Below are 17,797 nucleotides of genomic sequence, written 5' to 3'. Positions count from 1 at the left end.
TCTTATGCTATACTTTTCTATCACAAACAGGTCAGTAGACTTCCAGGTGATACTAGCGAATGGCCCACATTTGGAAGCCTTTTTTTTCTAAGGCCATTATTTAACGGGAGGGGGGGGGGGTTGTGCCATTTTTTGAGTGTCGATTTGGGATTTGAGGAGAGCCTTATTTTTTGGACAGGTATTCTGATCAATTTCCCCCTAAATGTCTTCTGTCTGGAATTTCAAAATGTTTGAATCCGCGAGGAGAAAAGTCGGGACTCGCTAGTGTGCGCGAAGCCATAGATTGAAAGCCTGCAACCATTGTTCATATAACTTTATTCCGTGTTATATCTTTTGTTCTTGTTTTCCTACGCTGTCTAACAGTGAAAGCAAAATTAAATTGATCATTCTATAAATAAGTCATTGTGAATAATATATCCTCTGTAGTTTCCTTACTGTATTTTAGCTTCGTCTATTTTTGATTGGCCATGGATGGTTTACTAGAATTTGAAATTGTGCCTTTAAGTACGAAAATGTTGTTTTCTAGATCAATTACGCACATCATAAGGAACAGAGAATATATTCGAAATATGTACTCAATTTTTATAAACATTGCGCAAGATGTGTCTAAAGTTCGCGCCAAAATAGTCAAAATTAAACACGGCGTCACGCATGCGCACAGCGCTTAGGTTGGGCAATATGGTAGGAAACAACATGGCGGATCAAGTCCAACAATTCGAAGCCCTGATCGGCCAACTTATGTCTCCGGACAATGATACAAGGAACCAAGCAGAGGTATTGATACTTGGTGGACTTGCAGGGGGTTTTACTAGGTCGAGAACCAAAAAAAATTTTTGTGAGAGGCGCTTGAATTCAACCGGCTTTTACATTTTCCGTTGTTTCGTTCTGTGTTTCTTAGTTCGTCTTTCTGTATAACCACCCTCTCTTATTCCTGTATTGGGTCTGGTCCAAAAGCCCTCGATGTTTTCACCTATTCATGGACATGTCAGCTTCGGTTTTTAAGCCCTGAGCACGTATCAAGTAGAAGAGGACAGATAATGTGTTCGCGAGGATTTGATCGTGTCTAGCACGCTACACATCAAGATATATACAACACGTGCGCTCACCAAAAACTTGACATGGACGAATTCGCCGGGAAGAAACACTCTTTTCTCCTACATTTTTGTTCAGTTGATGATTATTGACTTATTTTGTACCACAAAAGTTTTGATATTTTCTTAATTTCCCTTTAAATTTATATTCAGGCACCTTTTAAGTAAGTTTTAATTCCAATTCCATTTTGCTAATTTACACTCGATTTCATAATAATATCGTCTTGTTGTGGTAGCCAAATTGAATACATTGAATAAATTTTCCATGTTTTAGTGTAGTTTGAACGATACACAGGATAGAAAAATCTAAAGACTTCCTCAAATTATGATATACGAAAACAAACCTAGAAAAATAGCACCAATGAATCGCTCGACATTTAAGTTATTATACTTAAATTTTCGGTGTTTACAACTTTTAAAAAGAACTCTACAGTGGAAAAAGAGAACCCTAATTTCTGTTTTTTCTTGTGAATGTGGCGAATGCAGGGTGAAACTAGATTAAGATGTTGATAAGTCAATAGGAGATGGTGTTAAACATCTGAGAAATTCCCCTTTAGGTGTTTATGATAAGTAAACCAATGGGTCTAACATTGCTCCTAGCCTCATCAGGGAATTTTGCCTCAAGACATAGTCTAACTACTTTTATTCACATTATTAATTTCAACTCTACTAAAAAAAAAAAAATAGAAACGTTAACTACATTTTTTATGTAATGTGAGATCAAGGTTTTGCTTCATTTAGTATGTGTAACCAAGGAGCATGGTTTGTATGCAGAACAAATAAACAATAACCTGTAGTGGATCCCTTTAAATAATTACACCATTGAAACTCACAAAACTCCAAAAGGGTTTTCTAATCCTATATTTACTCAATTTAATGCCAAGCTTTCAATTACGGCCCCCTTTGAACACATTTTTTTAAAGGAGCCTCCTTCAAATATGAACTCACTTAAATATATAAGATTGAACAAACACAAATCTGTTAGCACCCACAATGTAGCCTTTTTCTTATCAAATAAAGTAAATAATTAACCTTGACAAATATGAAAACTAATATAACTGCCCATGGATTTAATAAAGTATTTGTGATAATCAAGTTAAATCATTAAGGAAATTTGTGGATCTTTCTTCTTGGGACTTAGAAGCATCCTTAATATTCATGTTGGCTTCTTTAAGTCAGGGGGTGGCTTGTGAAAAAGTAGGTGGGGTCCACAGGGTAGGGTCCCTGCCCTCGGCACCTTTTAGTGTATATACTCAAAGTAGAGTTGTACTGTATTTTGCAAAGATGTCTTCTTCAATACAATTCTCTTATATTCTAGACTCATTATGATGGCATTGATGATGCGACCAAAATTAGCTTCCTATTACAGACTTGCCGTTTATCTGGTATAGTAGAGGTATGGACCTTCTATGTAATCAAAATCATCATAGCAGTTATCAATGACTAAAGGGCATTGACTCATAGGGCATTGGTGAATGGCGATATGAAAGATAAATATATTCTTTTATTTGAAATTAAATAAATCTCTTCTAAAGTTACTTTTGTTATGAGATCCCTTATGATATGTATGTTTGCATCAGGGTGGTAAGGGAGGAAAGGCAGGAAAGGGGGGCATCTTATACATGATATTAGAGACTTGTGTCTCAGGCTTGTCTTTTCTATTAAAATGCCGTCTCCTTGTATTGCAGCCCCCTTCTCCATTAAAGCCGCATTGTCACCAATCCGAGATATTTAACAGGCCATCCGCTCTAAATTACCAATCACATCCTCAAAGAAACTTTCAATAGACACACTGCTTTTAATATTCGCGTTTCCCATTAAAAATTATTGGATATTGTTACGTAACCGACCAGAAGTAAACTAGTGACAATGCGCCTTTTAATGTTCTTTATTGACAGGTTCGACAAATGGCTGCAGTTCTCCTTAGGAGGATTTTTACAGCAACAGTTGATTTCCTTAAAAAGATTGATGAGAATACTCAGAACTTGATGAAGGAAAGTCTTCTGAAAGGCATACATGAAGAACAGGATAGCAATGTGCGCAAAAAGATCTGTGATGCAGTGTCTGAGTTATCAAAAAGTTTTCTAGGTGAGAATCACTACAAAGGTTTATTTAACTATACTATGTATTAGATACTTTCTCCAGTCCACTCATTAATAATTAATCAAACCTTGAAACAACCATGGTACATTGTGTGAGATTAGGGGTTCCAGAGGGATAGCAGGTACTTATGACTTTTGGCGATAGTAATATAGTCTTTATGGACATGACGGAAAAACCTGGAAAACGCGCAATTCCAGATATAGAGAGAAGACACAATTTCTTCAGTGGCTATAGGTTCCTTGTACTACGAACTGATTTTTAAAACACAAATAACGTGAGGCCGAAGTGTCAAACAGGCAATGTGCTTGTGTACTTGTAAATGAAATTATAGAATTTTAAATGATTTCACCAAATGACCACCTTTTCATAGCCAGTCACTTTATGGTGTTTGGAGTATGGGATTTTCTGTTTGTAAGATTAAAGGACACTTGACTCAAAAGTAGACTTTGTCTTGTGAAGAATTCAGTTGAAGTTTCTCATGAAGTTGTGCAAGCATTCGAAATGTGCATTTTCATAGCAATAATAATGGACATAGGCATTAAATTCTCAAATGCAATCACTGTGTACGTCAGAAATATGATTAAGCCACTATGGGAAAGATATGCTGCATATAAAATGGGCTTCTTTGTACAAAATTACTCTGGTGAAATTACATACCTAGAAATTGGGATGGTAACACAACATTGTCTTATTACTGTATGTCTATCTAACTTATGTCTTACTTGTTTTGCATAAGATCTGCACTTGTTGTCTTTAAACAGGAACATAAATTTGACAAAAATCAATCTGTAATGTCTAACAAGAATTGTTTTGCATAAACCATTCACTTGCTGTCTGTAAACAGGAAACATTTTTATTTTATAACTTTTCAGATGATGATGGTTATAATCACTGGCAAGAGCTCCTAAAATTCTTGTTTGAGTGCTGTAATTCTCCGCGTGCAGAACTGAAGGAGTCTGCTCTTAACATTTTCTGGTAAGGCATCATTTGATATTTCTTTTTTATAGGGTTGTTTCGAGATAGCTTTGGAGATAAGAGATAACAAAGTATATTATGGAAGAAATTGGTGTTTAGTATTTTCTCAAGCAATGTAAGGCCTCCTGTAGTTTATTTTTTAGCTGTTATATCAATAGACAAAGCTAAAAATAGAAGAAAGAGGGAATGCAAGCTCAGTTTATGTGCCACTAAGTTACAGTGTCTAAATGGGTCAAACGGTGTAATAAGCTGTTCATGTAGCCCTTTCCTCTAGCTTTTTCCTTGCCGTCTTTTTGTTTAGATGTTTTTGTTACTTTTTCTTCTAGCTCTTTCCCTTGCATGTCGATAGCTGTTTTTGTTCCTTTTTTTTTCTAGCTCCTTACTTGCCATGTTTGATAGATATTTTAGTGTTGCTGTTTATTGTAGCTTTTTCCCTGGCATGTTAAATAGCTGTTTTTTTTTTATTATTGCTCTTTCTTGTAGCTCTTTCCCTGGCGTGTTTGGTAACCAACAGGATCACTACTTGAATGTCATCAAGCAGATGTTATGGCAGTGCATAAATGACCAGACCAGTCAAGCTGTGAGATTTGTAGCAGCCAGAGCTTCTTGTGCATTTATCACGGATCAGGTTGGGGAGGCAAAGCAGAGGCAGTTTGTGGAGTTAGTCCCTGGTATTATTCAGGTAATACAATTGAATGCTTATCCTTTCATCCAACATCTTCAATGATAATTGGATAGCTGATGATAAGCAGTAAAAAAGATAGAGATTTTAGTGCTTCCATAGTCTTATTGAACGTTTTAATTCTTGATGTTGCACCTGCAGAAATTAAAATCTATAATAAAACATTCAAGTCCATATTGTAGCACAGTGAGAACAATCCCTCATTTGTTTTTTACACATTTAAATTTATTTATTCACTCACTCATTTATTTATTTATTTATTTTATATTTACTTATTTTACAATCTATTTTTGTTCTAAACATTTCTACACAGGGTAAGCTGAAAACTAAAATTAAGAATTGTTGGGGAAAGTTTCTTGAATATAATACTATAGAAATTTTGTGCTCATCCTGTGTTAGACCCACATTCCTGTCTGCCTTACAGCCTATCATATTCCTGAGTGCTTTTAGATCCATTTTTCTTCTGATTGACATTGTATCCGTGTTATAGACTGTGCGTGAAAGTGCTCTGGCGAGCGGGGATGACGCTGTCTTAAAATCAGGTTTAATCGAGCTTGCTGAGAACTGCCCCAAGTTGCTGCGTTCCAACTTGGAGCCTCTGCTGAACTTAATGCTTGATGTGAGTAGAGTAATGAAAGAATGTTGAAATATCTGAGGCTGTGCTGCCATGATTACAAATCTGATTTGAGGTTATTGTTTTGTCGAATTTTATAGATTGTCCGAAACGCCGAGCTTGGGGAAAATTGGCGGCACTTGTCTGTCGAATGCATCGTGACTTTAGCGGAGACAGGTACAAGTTGATGATTCTGCTAAAAATACATTTGAACTTGCTTAAACCAATAGGAATCATGTGTTAAACTACATTCAACACTGTATTATTTCAACAGCTCCAGCTATGATAAGAAAGCTGCAAAAATATATTCCTCTAATAAGTAAGTAATGGTTGTTTCCATGAGGCCCTTTTCTTCCATTTCTGACCCCATCCCCCATGTTTCATTTGAGCTCCCAGTCACTGCCACTTGGTCCCCCCCCCATTCCATTTCTGCGCCCACTGTCTATGCTTATTCAGTACACTCCCTGTTTCATCCCAACTCCATGGATCCATCCCTCCACCTCCTGTTTCCATTCCTACAGCCTCAACCTCCGTACACCTTGGTATGCTGCTGTACTGTACAGTCTGATTGCATTTAGAGTGTTGTAATGTACTGTTATGTACTCATATTGTATGTTTTCACTCAGTTCCTCAGCTGTTGGCGATGATGGTGGACTTGGATGACAATCCTGAATGGAGCATCTCTGATGAAATTGAGGATGAGGACTATGAAAGGTAATCCTTCATGACTCAATAATCCTTTTTATCCCCTCTTATTCACCCCCATTTTCTCACTCCCCTAGCACCCCTTGGCTCCCAGTTTTGCTTACCCATCACATTTTTTAGTGCCTAGTCTTGCATCCTAATTTTAAACCTTTGACTAGAACCCACATTTCACATTGTACTAGAATACACCATAAGCTTTGCATTTCTACCTACTGTACCCCTTGTAGGCCAATCTCGTTTTATGCCTACTAAACACCTCTCTCTAGTATCTTCTCTTCCTCTACCACAATTATCATGGTATGAATAGATCCATGATGCTGACAAGAGAACGCCAGCTTGCACATGTTTATAGAGGATGTGAAAAAAGATGAAATGCTGTCCTGTACAGGATGCAACACCTGCAAGAAATTTGTGCACATACACCAGAACATGTGCAAGGTGGTGACATTGACATTTTAAAGGATAAATTTACAGTGTATGTAGGATAGTCAATATTTGTCATAGAGGTCTTTTTTTTCCAAATGTCTTGTACTTGCAGTAACACTGTTGTTGGAGAGAGCTCATTGGACCGATTAGCTTGTGCTTTGGGTGGTAAAACCATTCTCCCCCACATTACTGCTACCATACCCCAGATGCTCAACAATCGTAAGTCTACACCATTCATCTGTGGATCCAGGATTTCCAATAAGTGGGGATAAACAGTTTTATGGGAATGGAGGGCCAGATTAAAATTAAGTGGGCCAGTTCAACCCAAACCTAATCTGCCCATTCCAACTGTAGCATACTGTATGACAGACAGGATTTGAGTCTATAGTGTGATATAGGGATACATACAGTATATGTGCACGAAAGAGATTATATACTGTACACTTCTGCCTGATTCATACAATTTTACTAGCTTTCAATTAGGATATTTTAATGGAAACACCACACCTGATAACTGACATGTTGAACACAAAAAGTAATCTCCTGGTACCTGATTTTGCCCAATGCCCATTGATATAACTGTACAATATTCTGTGGGATTTAAAGTTGCTTGTAGAAATATTAAATGAGCCAAGCCCAGTTTATTCAATTAACAATTGTAGTGATAATTCAACTTGGATGTTCTTAAACTTTTTATTTTTTCAATCCTGAAAAATACATTTAACAGTAGTCCAAACAGTATTGATTTAATTTTAACATATCCAGAGATAACTGTATGTATTGGGAATGATTCTGGTACACAACTTTGGACTGTGGGCTACTGTAATGAATTCTCACTTTTAAAATGAAAAATATTTTCCCACCAGCTGACTGGAGGTACCGTCATGCCGGGCTGATGGCGATATCTGCGGTAGGGGAGGGGTGTCAGAAACAGATGGAGGCCCTACTTCAGAGTGTAACAGACACCGTGCTTCCCTTCCTGAATGACCCACATCCCCGTGTCCGATATGCTGCATGTAATGCAGTTGGGCAGATGTCGACAGACTTTGCTAATGCCTTCCAGAGAAAGTTCCATATGAAGGTTTGTGAAACTTAGCTTACTGTAACATTAACATCTTAGGGCTACAATCACTGTCATTTTTCCCACTAGATTGCTTTTTCTTTTTTAACTTGTTTAAGTTAGTCATATTTATTCCAACCAAATGCAAAATGCGCATGGAATTTAGAAAAAAGTATTGAAATTTTGAGACTATTCGTACTGTAAACTTGAGTTGCCTTTTTCCTTTTAAAAGAAAATAACATAGAAACTGGGACCCTATACCTGCTTAAAATGCTAGTGCTTTTTTTTCTAGTTACTAGAAAACCAAGATTTCATGAATATCACTACTAGCATAACTTTTACTACAACTTCCAGGTAATTCCTGGTCTTCTGCATGTGCTAGACGACCTGGCCAATCCCCGCGTCCAGGCCCATGCTGGTGCTGCCCTTGTCAATTTCTGTGAGGATTGTCCCAAGTCCACGCTTCACCCATACCTGGACAGTATCCTGGCAAAACTAGAGGCCGTCCTCTCAGCCAAGTTACAAGAGGTAAGGCTTGTACAGGACCCGAAGCGATCCCAGGACCCGAAATGATCCCCAAAAGTACCCCAACTGATCCTCGGACCCGAAACGATACAGAGGAGTCACCGAAATCAACCCCAAGGAATTGCGGTAATGGACAAAGGGAAAGCAGAATAAATACTTGCAGTTCTTGAAGCATAATTAAGGGTTAACAGCGACTCGATTTCTAAACAACGTGACTTAAAAATATTAAATTCCAACACAATACTTCTATTTATTACATTGCCCGGCATTAAACCCATAAACAGAGTCTAAAACAAATACACAACTTTTAATTGCTACTGAAAGAAATACAGCATATATAAACATAGCATAGCTTTGCTCAGATTAACCAAACTTTTGACCTTCCATCACACTCTAAACATTTTGCGGTTCCGACACATGACTCTGACACTATAAATCTCATTTCCGGTAAACATCACCCCTAAAAATTAATATTCATTCGACAACCAAACATGTATATCACAACCAAATACTTGTTCACACTAGCGAATATTTACCGACACATTTTAGGCAGCCGGTTTGGCCGAGAAGATGGAATGACAAAAGCACACTGAGTAATACACTCGAACAACCCTTCTACTACCGATGCAAAATATTAAGAGGATGTGGCTTTTGTTGAAAGCAATATTATGTGAGTTTTGAATTTCCCCATGTAGTTGTGCGTACACCCCAGCATGATCTCATGATATGATAGGTCTTTCATTCACCGAAAACAAGCATGCCAAAAAAATAACTTTAAAACATTTCGCTTCCTATGAAAAGCAGCATGTCCTATCTGTAAAGACTTGCTTTTATGGCTTGTTATGTAAACATTATTTATCCACGCCGGGTTCTTCAAATTACTATCACAAAGAATTTCTGACTCAACCACTGTATTCCCCCTGAAGTCGTATATTAAAATCTTAATACTATAGTTTTTGTTAATGTAAATTTCCTTTTAATAACACAAACAAAGCTAAATGTTTCATATGTTTTTAAAACTGAAAGCCAATCCTTACACATTCCTTTAGTTGTCCATTACTGTTATTCCTTGGGGTTCATTCCGGGGACTCTTTTGGATCGTTTCAGGTCCCGGGATCAGTTTGGGAACTTTTGGGGATCATTTTGGTTCCTGGGATCGTTTCGGGTCCTGGGATCATTTCGGGTCCTGTACAGGCCCCCTACACATCACAGGGTTAAAGAGTGTTATGTCATCCTATCAAAATACCAAGTGTGAGAAGAAAAAAGCATCCATTTTCATAGGCTGATTTTGGGTGGCTGCTGCGACATTTTTTATTGATTTTGATTAATGAAATATAAAAAAATTTATTCAATGTTATTCATCATGTTTTCAATAAGTATGTAGTCTTTACCATAAACTATTCTATTCAATTTTATTCAGCTCCTTCAGCGAGGGACAAAACTAGTAATGGAACAAGTTGTGACAACGCTGGCCACAGTGGCCAACACAGTAGAAGAGAAGTTTGCCCCACACTACGACCGCTTCATGCCAAGTCTCAAGTACATTGTCCAGAATTCCAACAGTACAGACTACAGACTGCTAAGAGGCAAAACTATTGAGTGTATTAGCTTTATTGGGCTTGCTGTCGGCAAAGATAAGGTAACTAGGCTGTTGGTGGTACCTTACAGTACCATGAATGATTCCAGATCCTAAATCTTAGCTACAATCTGTGAAAAAAGGATATTGGTGCAGTAGTTACCTTCTCTTTTTCCAGTGTTGAAGCAGGAGTGTACATGGCCATCTGACTGCCACTTGTGCTGAATTGCTGAAAAAAACACTTTTAACCAAAATTGAATAAGGAGAAAAATTAGAGGTGTTGCTAGGCAAAGTGTTCAAGTTCTTTTTGTTGGAGATTGTACAAGAAGCGTTAGCTTCTCATAGAGCTCAGTGTCAATATCACCAGGCTCTGGGATGAGGTATTTAAGTTATAATTGCACAATAATTAGGACAAAAAAACTTAGTTGAACGAAGATAATAGGGAAAAAAGCAACAGAATACACTTCTCAGATTTACAGTAGCAAATACGTCAAAAAGTAAACCTTTGCGTTTCTTACTTTAAAGATTTTTTTTGTAAAAAGGCTCCCTAATTTTAATTAAAATTTCCCAACCAATTGCAAATTCATCCTCTGACTATCTATCCTTCATATTTCAGTTCCTCCCTGATGCCAGTGAAATCATGCAGCTCCTTTTGAAGACACAGACAGACATCGACTCTCTCGAGGCAGACGACCCGCAGGTGTCCTACATGATCTCTGCCTGGGCGCGCATGTGCAAGATCATGGGCACAGAGTTCACCCAGTACATGCCGCTCGTCATGCCGCCCCTTATGAAGGTTGCTAGTATCAAACCTGAAGTCGCCATTATTGACAGTAAGTAACCATAGTACCCCAGTAAGTAACCATAGTAACGCAGTCAGTAGCCATAGTAACCCAATAAGTAACCATCCAGTAGTACCCTAGTAAGTCCTGTAGCCGTAGTGACCCATTATATAGTGTTAGTAACCAAAGTTGCCATTATCGACAGTAACCATGCAGTAGTACCCAGTAAGTAACCATAGTAACCCAGTCAGTAGCCATAGTAACCCAATAAGTAACCATACAGTAGTGCATTAGAAAGTAGCCTTAGTGACCCATTATGTACTGTTAGTAACCCAAGTGGCCATTATCAACAGTAACCATACAGTAGTACCCCAGTAAGAAACTGTAGTAACCCACTAAGTAACCATAGAAACCCAGTAAGTAACCATCATACCCCAGTAAATAACTGTATTAACCCAGTAAGTAACCATAGTAACCCAGTAAATAACGGTATTAACCCAGTAAGTAACCCAGTAAATAACGGTATTAACCCAGTAAGTAACCATAGTAACCCAGTAAATAACGGTATTAACCCAGTAAGTAACCATAGTAACCCAGTAAATAACGGTATTAACCCAGTAAGTAACCATAGTAACCCAGTAAATAACGGTATTATCCCAGTAAGTGGCCATACTGTAGCTCCTGCTTAAGGTTGAACGTAAGCGCAAGTGCAACACACACTTTTTTTTATTCTCACTGGAATGTAAGTGCAAGAGTAGGAGAACGCAACTGCTTGATATTCTTGCGCTTGTGCTTATGTTTGACCGATTCTCACTTGTGTTGCCCTTATGTTTGACCGATTCTCACTTGTGTTGTGCTTATGTTTGACCGATTCTCACTTGCGCTGTGCTTCCGTTTATGCTTACGCTTGTGTCCTAGTGAGAACCAGCCTTTAGTTACTATAGTAACCCAGTAAGTAGCTATACATTAGACTTAGTCTATTACAACAATGCTTACATCCTGTTGCACACTTATTTGGAAAAAAAACACTTTTGTATCTACTGAAAAATGTGATCTTTATTTGTATGATAATCGTGATCACATCAAATTTGTCGCAATAAAAACTAATGTATACTGTAGAAATATCTGTTCCACATTTCATTCGCAATGGAGTTACAGTAACTTGATTAAGTGCTAAGTGTTTATATGATTCTCTCAATAACATCAATCAGATGACCAAGAGTTTCAAAAAAATTCATGGAGGATTCTTGAGACCAGCTTCTGTCTCTCTCCTTACTGATGTAGCCCCTTGATGCGTATCTAGAAGGGTTATCTAAACTTGATACTATGGTCTTCTTGTAGCGGACGACCCAAAATCTAACCAGTACAGTGAGGATGAGGGCTGGCAACTGATATCTCTTGGAGACCAGGTAAAACATTCATTGAACACATCATTAAACACATTTATTGCACATATTCATTAAACACATATTTTTAACACAAACTGAACAAATTTATTGAACATATTCGTTGAACGCATTTATTTTATTTATGCAAATACATATTAAGCTTATGCTATTTACCTTAGACATCACTGTGATATCTTGAATTATCTTACACGACTATATTTCTCTAACTTCAGCAAAAATTTGGCATCAACACAGTTGGACTTGAAGAGAAAAGCACAGCTTGTCAGATGCTTGTGTTGTACGCCAAGGAACTCAAAGAAGGTTTCTCTCCGTACGCCGAGGAGGTAGTCCAGTTAATGGTTCCTCTCCTCAAGTTCTACTTCCACGAGCTTGTGCGCTCTGCGGCCGCCGAGTCCTTTCCTTACCTTCTTGAATGTGCAAAGTTCAAGGGGGAGGCGGCCGTGAGGCAGATGTGGGCGTACATCTGTAGTGATCTTCTCAAAGCAGTCCGTTCAGAGCCGGACTCGGACATTCAAATCATTTTCCTCGAGAACTTTGCTAAATGCGTTGAGACCCTTGGTAATGGCTGCTTGACTCTTGACTTCTTTAATATGTTGGTGGAAATCATTCAGGAGGTTTTACGAGCGCATCGCGAGCGGCAATTAGAAAGACAAAGTAAGTGATCTTGGCCACAGTACTGTATCTAACCCAGTTATCAGCCTAATCTAACCCGAGTATCAGGCGAATCTATCCCGAGTATCAGTCCAATCTATCCCGAGTATCAGGCAAATCTAACCCGCGAATCATGGCTTCAAGTATCAGGCGAATCTATCCCGATTATCAGACGAATCTAACCGCTCTCAGGTGATTCTTAGCTTACTCATTTATTAATTTCCAGATAAAAGAAAAGATGAAGATTACGATGAAGAAGTTGAACAAGACCTTCAGGATGAGGTTGGTCACTGTACAGATTCCTCCATTCCCCCTCCCGCACTTCCCATCCTCAACCCTCCAAAACAAGACTCTTCAGGATGAGGTTGGTCACTGTACAGATTCCTCCATTCCCCCTCCCGCACTTTCCATCCTCGACCCTCCAAAACAAGACTCTTCAGGAGGAGGTTGGTCACTGTACAGATTTCTCCATTCTCCCTCCCGCACTTTCCATCCTCGACCCTCCAAAACAAGACTCTTCAGGAGGAGGTTGGTCACTGTACAGATTCCTCCATTCCCCCTCCCGCACTTCCCATCCTCAACCCTCCAAAACAAGACTCTTCAGGATGAGGTTGGTCACTGTACAGATTCCTCCATTCCCCCTCCCGCCCTTTCCATCCTCAACCCTCCAAAACAAGACTCTTCAGGAGGAGGTTGGTCACTGTACAGATTCCTCCATTCCCCCTACCGCACTTTCCATCATCAACCCTCCAAAACAAGACTCTTCAGGAGGAGGTTGGTCACTTTACAGATTCCTCCATTCCCCCTGCCGCACTTCCCATCCTCGACCCTCTAAAACAAGAGTCTTCAGGAATAGGTTGGTCACTGTACAGATTCCTCCATTCCCCCTCCCGCACTTTCCATCCTCGACCCTCTAAAACAAGACTCTTCAGGAGGAGGTTGGTCACTGTACAGATTCCTCCATTCTCCCTCCCGCACTTTACATCCTCGACCCTCCAAAACAACACTCTTCAGGAGGAGGTTGGTCACGGTTCAGATCCCCCCTATCCATTCCCCATCATAAATACACAAAACACACAGGAATTGATCGGAGACTACACAAGGAAATTCACAAGTAGCGTTCTAGTGCGTTTTTTTTTTTGTTTTACCCCCGCTGTAATCAGTAGAAGAGTTTCCAAGGTATTTTTGTTGTTGTAACGTGTTCTTATAATTGTCATTTCAGCACGAGACAGATGTAGAGATTCTTAGTAAGGTAAGTAATGATTTATTCATTTCTTTTTTTTAGAGACTCTCTTCATACTTTTCAGACTAAACTGACTCAACTGATTTGTTTTCCCATGAATCAGATCGCGGATGTGATGCATGCGGTTCTGGGTACACACAAGGAAGAGGCCATCCCCTTTTGGGAAAGACTTTTACAAGATTTCCACGCACTGATCGTAAGTAGCCAGATCCTGTTCAGCAATCTTGACTTTTACAATATTTCCACGCACTGATCGTAAGTAGCCAGATCCTGTTCAGCAATCTTGACTTTTACAAGATTTCCACGCACTGATCGTGAATAGGCAGATCCAGCAATCTTATCTTTCTGTCAAGCCTCTAACTGATCTACATGGTAAATAAGTTATACACGGCCTCTGTTCCCACCATTTTGTCATCATAACAAAATACTAGGTGTGACGATGCATCCATTTCCATCGATGGATTTGGGAATTTTATGACATTTTCGTCAAGCGAAATTGACAAATAACGTATAAAACTTTGTTTTAAGATATTATATTATTTTAAAATTTCTTCATATAATTCTTCCCATTTTCAATGAAAACATTAACAAATGTGTGGCAGACAAGAGTTTTTTTAGGAAACATCGCGTTAAGCACGACCAATTGTCAAAAGCAGGATGAGATTATGGCAGAGGCAGAGATGGCTTCTAACTGTTTGGCTCGTGTTTGTATTCTGCTTGCAGGCTCCTGAGCGGTCAGAGGCTGACAAACAATGGGGCTTATGTGTGTTTGATGACGTCATAGAGCATTTTGGCACGGTGAGTTTTGACTTGTGGCCCCTTCTCGAGTCTATTGTTTTTTCTTGTCCTCGTTTTCATCGTTGGCATCTTTCCCTGTTTATCTTGTCGTGGGCTCGCGTCACACTCGTTCCTTGTTTTCTCTTGTCACTGTTCTCCTTGTTCTTTCCCTGTTTATCTTGTAGTGGGCTCGCGTCACGCTTGTTCCTTGTTTTCTGTTGTCACTGTTCTCCTTGCACTTTCCCTGTTCATCTTGTCAAGGTCTCGCATTGTTCCTTGTTTTCTCTCGTCACTGTCCTCCTTGTTCTTTCCCTGTTTATCTTGTCGTGGGCTTGCGTCACGCTTGTTCCTTGTTTTCTCTGTCACTGTTCTCCTTGTTCTTTTCCTGTTCATCTTGTCGTGGTCTCGCATCACGCTTGTTCCTTGTTTTCTCTTGTCACTGTTCTCCTTGTTTTTTTCCTGTTTATCTTGTCGTGGGCTCGCGTCACGCTTGTTCCTTGTTTTCTCTTGTCACTGTTCTCCTTGTTCTTTCCCTGTTCATCTTGTCGTGGTCTCGCGTCACGCTTGTTCCTTGTTTTCTCTTGTCACTGTTCTCCTTGTTCTTTCCCTGTTCATCTTGTCGTGGTCTCGCGTCACGCTTGTTGCTTGTTTTCTCTTGTCACTGTTCTCCTTGTTCTTTCCCTGTTCATCTTGTCGTGGTCTCGCGTCACGCTTGTTCCTTGTTTTCTCTTGTCACTGTTCTCCTTGTTCTTTCCCTGTTCATCTTGTCGTGGTCTCGCGTCACGCTTGTTCCTTGTTTTCTCTTGTCACTGTTCTCCTTGTTTTTTTCCTGTTCATCTTGTCGTGGTCTCGCGTCACGCTTGTTGCTTGTTTTCTCTTGTCACTGTTCTCCTTGTTCTTTCCCTGTTCATCTTGTCGTGGTCTCGCGTCACGCTTGTTCCTTGTTTTCTCTTGTCACTGTTCTCCTTGTTCTTTCCCTGTTCATCTTGTCGTGGTCTCGCGTCACGCTTGTTCCTTGTTTTCTCTTGTCACTGTTCTCCTTGTTCTTTTCCTGTTCATCTTGTCGTGGTCTCGCGTCACGCCTGTTCCTTGTTTTCTCTTGTCACTGTTCTCCTTGTTCTTTTCCTGTTCATCTTGTCGTGGTCTCGCGTCACGCTTGTTCCTTGTTTTCTCTTGTCACTGTTCTCCTTGTTCTTTCCCTGTTCATCTTGTCGTGGTCTCGCGTCACGCTTGTTCCTTGTTTTCTCTTGTCACTGTTCTCCTTGTTCTTTTCCTGTTCATCTTGTCGTGGTCTCGCGTCACGCCTGTTCCTTGTTTTCTCTTGTCACTGTTCTCCTTGTTCTTTTCCTGTTCATCTTGTCGTGGTCTCGCGTCACGCTTGTTCCTTGTTTTCTCTTGTCACTGTTCTCCTTGTTCTTTCCCTGTTCATCTTGTCGTGGTCTCGCGTCACGCTTGTTCCTTGTTTTCTCTTGTCACTGTTCTCCTTGTTCTTTCCCTGTTCATCTTGTCGTGGTCTCGCGTCACGCTTGTTCCTTGTTTTCTCTTGTCACTGTTCTCCTTGTTCTTTCCCTGTTCATCTTGTCGTGGTCTCGCGTCACGCTCGTTCCTTGTTTTCTATTGTCACTGTTCTCCTTGTTCTTTTCCTGTTTATCTTGTCGTGGGCTCGCGTCACGCTTGTTCCTTGTTTTCTCTTGTCACTGTTCTCCTTGTTCTTTCCCTGTTCATCTTGTCGTGGTCTCGCGTCACGCTTGTTCCTTGTTTTCTATTGTCACTGTTCTCCTTGTTCTTTCCCTGTTCATCTTGTCGTGGTCTCGCGTCACGCTTGTTCCTTGTTTTCTATTGTCACTGTTCTCCTTGTTCTTTCCCTGTTCATCTTGTCGTGGGCCCGCGTCACGCTTGTTCCTTGTTTTCTCTTGTCACTGTTCTCCTTGTTCTTTCCCTGTTCATCTTGTCGTGGTCTCGCATCACGCTTGTTCCTTGTTTTCTCTGTCACTGTTCTCCTTGTTCTTTTCCTGTTCATCTTGTCGTGGTCTCGCGTCACGCTTGTTCCTTGTTTTCTCTTGTCACTGTTCTCCTTGTTCTTTTCCTGTTTATCTTGTCGTGGTCTCGCATCACGCTTGTTCCTTGTTTTCTCTTGTCACTGTTCTCCTTGTTCTTTCCCTGTTCATCTTGTCGTGGTCTCGCGTCACGCTTGTTGCTTGTTTTCTCTTGTCACTGTTCTCCTTGTTCTTTCCCTGTTCATCTTGTCGTGGTCTCGCGTCACGCTTGTTCCTTATTTTCTCTTGTTACTGTTCTCCTTGTTCTTTCCCTGTTCATCTTGTCGTGGTCTCGCGTCACGCTTGTTCCTTGTTTTCTATTGTCACTGTTCTCCTTGTTCTTTTCCTGTTTATCTTGTCGTGGGCTCGCGTCACGCTTGTTCCTTGTTTTCTCTTGTCACTGTTCTCCTTGTTCTTTCCCTGTTCATCTTGTCGTGGTCTCGCGTCACGCTTGTTCCTTGTTTTCTATTGTCACTGTTCTCCTTGTTCTTTCCCTGTTTATCTTGTCGTGGTCTCGCGTCACGCTTGTTCCTTGTTTTCTCTTGTCACTGTTCTCCTTGTTCTTTCCCTGTTCATCTTGTCGTGGTCTCGCGTCACGCTTGTTCCTTATTTTCTCTTGTTACTGTTCTCCTTGTTCTTTCCCTGTTCATCTTGTCGTGGTCTCGCGTCATGCTTGTTCCTTGTTTTCTATTGTCACTGTTCTCCTTGTTCTTTTCCTGTTTATCTTGTCGTGGGCTCGCGTCACGCTTGTTCCTTGTTTTCTCTTGTCACTGTTCTCCTTGTTCTTTCCCTGTTCATCTTGTCGTGGTCTCGCGTCACGCTTGTTCCTTGTTTTCTATTGTCACTGTTCTCCTTGTTCTTTCCCTGTTTATCTTGTCGTGGTCTCGCGTCACGCTTGTTCCTTGTTTTCTCTTGTCACTGTTCTCCTTGTTCTTTCCCTGTTCATCTTGTCGTGGTCTCGCGTCACGCTTGTTGCTTGTTTTCTGTTGTCGGTGTTCTCCTTGTTCTTCCCCTGTTTATCTTGTCGTGGTCTCGCGTCACGCTTGTTCCTTGTTTTCTCTGTCACTGTTCTCCTTGTTCTTTCCCTGTTCATCTTGTCGTTGTCTCGCATCACGCTTGTTCCTTGTTTTCTCTTGTCACTGT

The 17,797-nt window shown here is 40.1% G+C and overlaps 1 protein-coding gene across 1 annotated transcript in view; it reads left to right on the top strand.

The window, feature by feature from the left end:
• The first annotated feature begins 644 nt into the window (after positions 1-644).
• The window catches only part of LOC5507088 (importin-5), a 33,236-nt gene continuing 16,083 nt past the window's right edge, over positions 645-17,797 (top strand). The window contains exons 1-20 of the mRNA XM_032375534.2: positions 645-774; positions 2,410-2,487; positions 2,990-3,179; positions 4,067-4,169; positions 4,653-4,851; positions 5,342-5,470; positions 5,566-5,641; positions 5,739-5,783; positions 6,091-6,178; positions 6,708-6,814; positions 7,462-7,676; positions 8,010-8,183; positions 9,601-9,819; positions 10,373-10,589; positions 11,880-11,947; positions 12,160-12,601; positions 12,825-12,880; positions 13,821-13,850; positions 13,945-14,037; positions 14,565-14,639. Coding sequence (XP_032231425.2) covers positions 652-774; positions 2,410-2,487; positions 2,990-3,179; positions 4,067-4,169; positions 4,653-4,851; positions 5,342-5,470; positions 5,566-5,641; positions 5,739-5,783; positions 6,091-6,178; positions 6,708-6,814; positions 7,462-7,676; positions 8,010-8,183; positions 9,601-9,819; positions 10,373-10,589; positions 11,880-11,947; positions 12,160-12,601; positions 12,825-12,880; positions 13,821-13,850; positions 13,945-14,037; positions 14,565-14,639 — 2,727 coding nt within the window. The 5' untranslated portion in view covers positions 645-651. The remainder of the gene's footprint in view (positions 775-2,409; positions 2,488-2,989; positions 3,180-4,066; positions 4,170-4,652; positions 4,852-5,341; positions 5,471-5,565; positions 5,642-5,738; positions 5,784-6,090; positions 6,179-6,707; positions 6,815-7,461; positions 7,677-8,009; positions 8,184-9,600; positions 9,820-10,372; positions 10,590-11,879; positions 11,948-12,159; positions 12,602-12,824; positions 12,881-13,820; positions 13,851-13,944; positions 14,038-14,564; positions 14,640-17,797) is intronic.

The sequence above is a fragment of the Nematostella vectensis genome, chromosome 9 (assembly GCF_932526225.1).
Source record: "Nematostella vectensis chromosome 9, jaNemVect1.1, whole genome shotgun sequence".
NCBI lineage: Eukaryota > Metazoa > Cnidaria > Anthozoa > Actiniaria > Edwardsiidae > Nematostella > Nematostella vectensis.
This window is presented reverse-complemented; position numbering and strand designations above follow the sequence as displayed.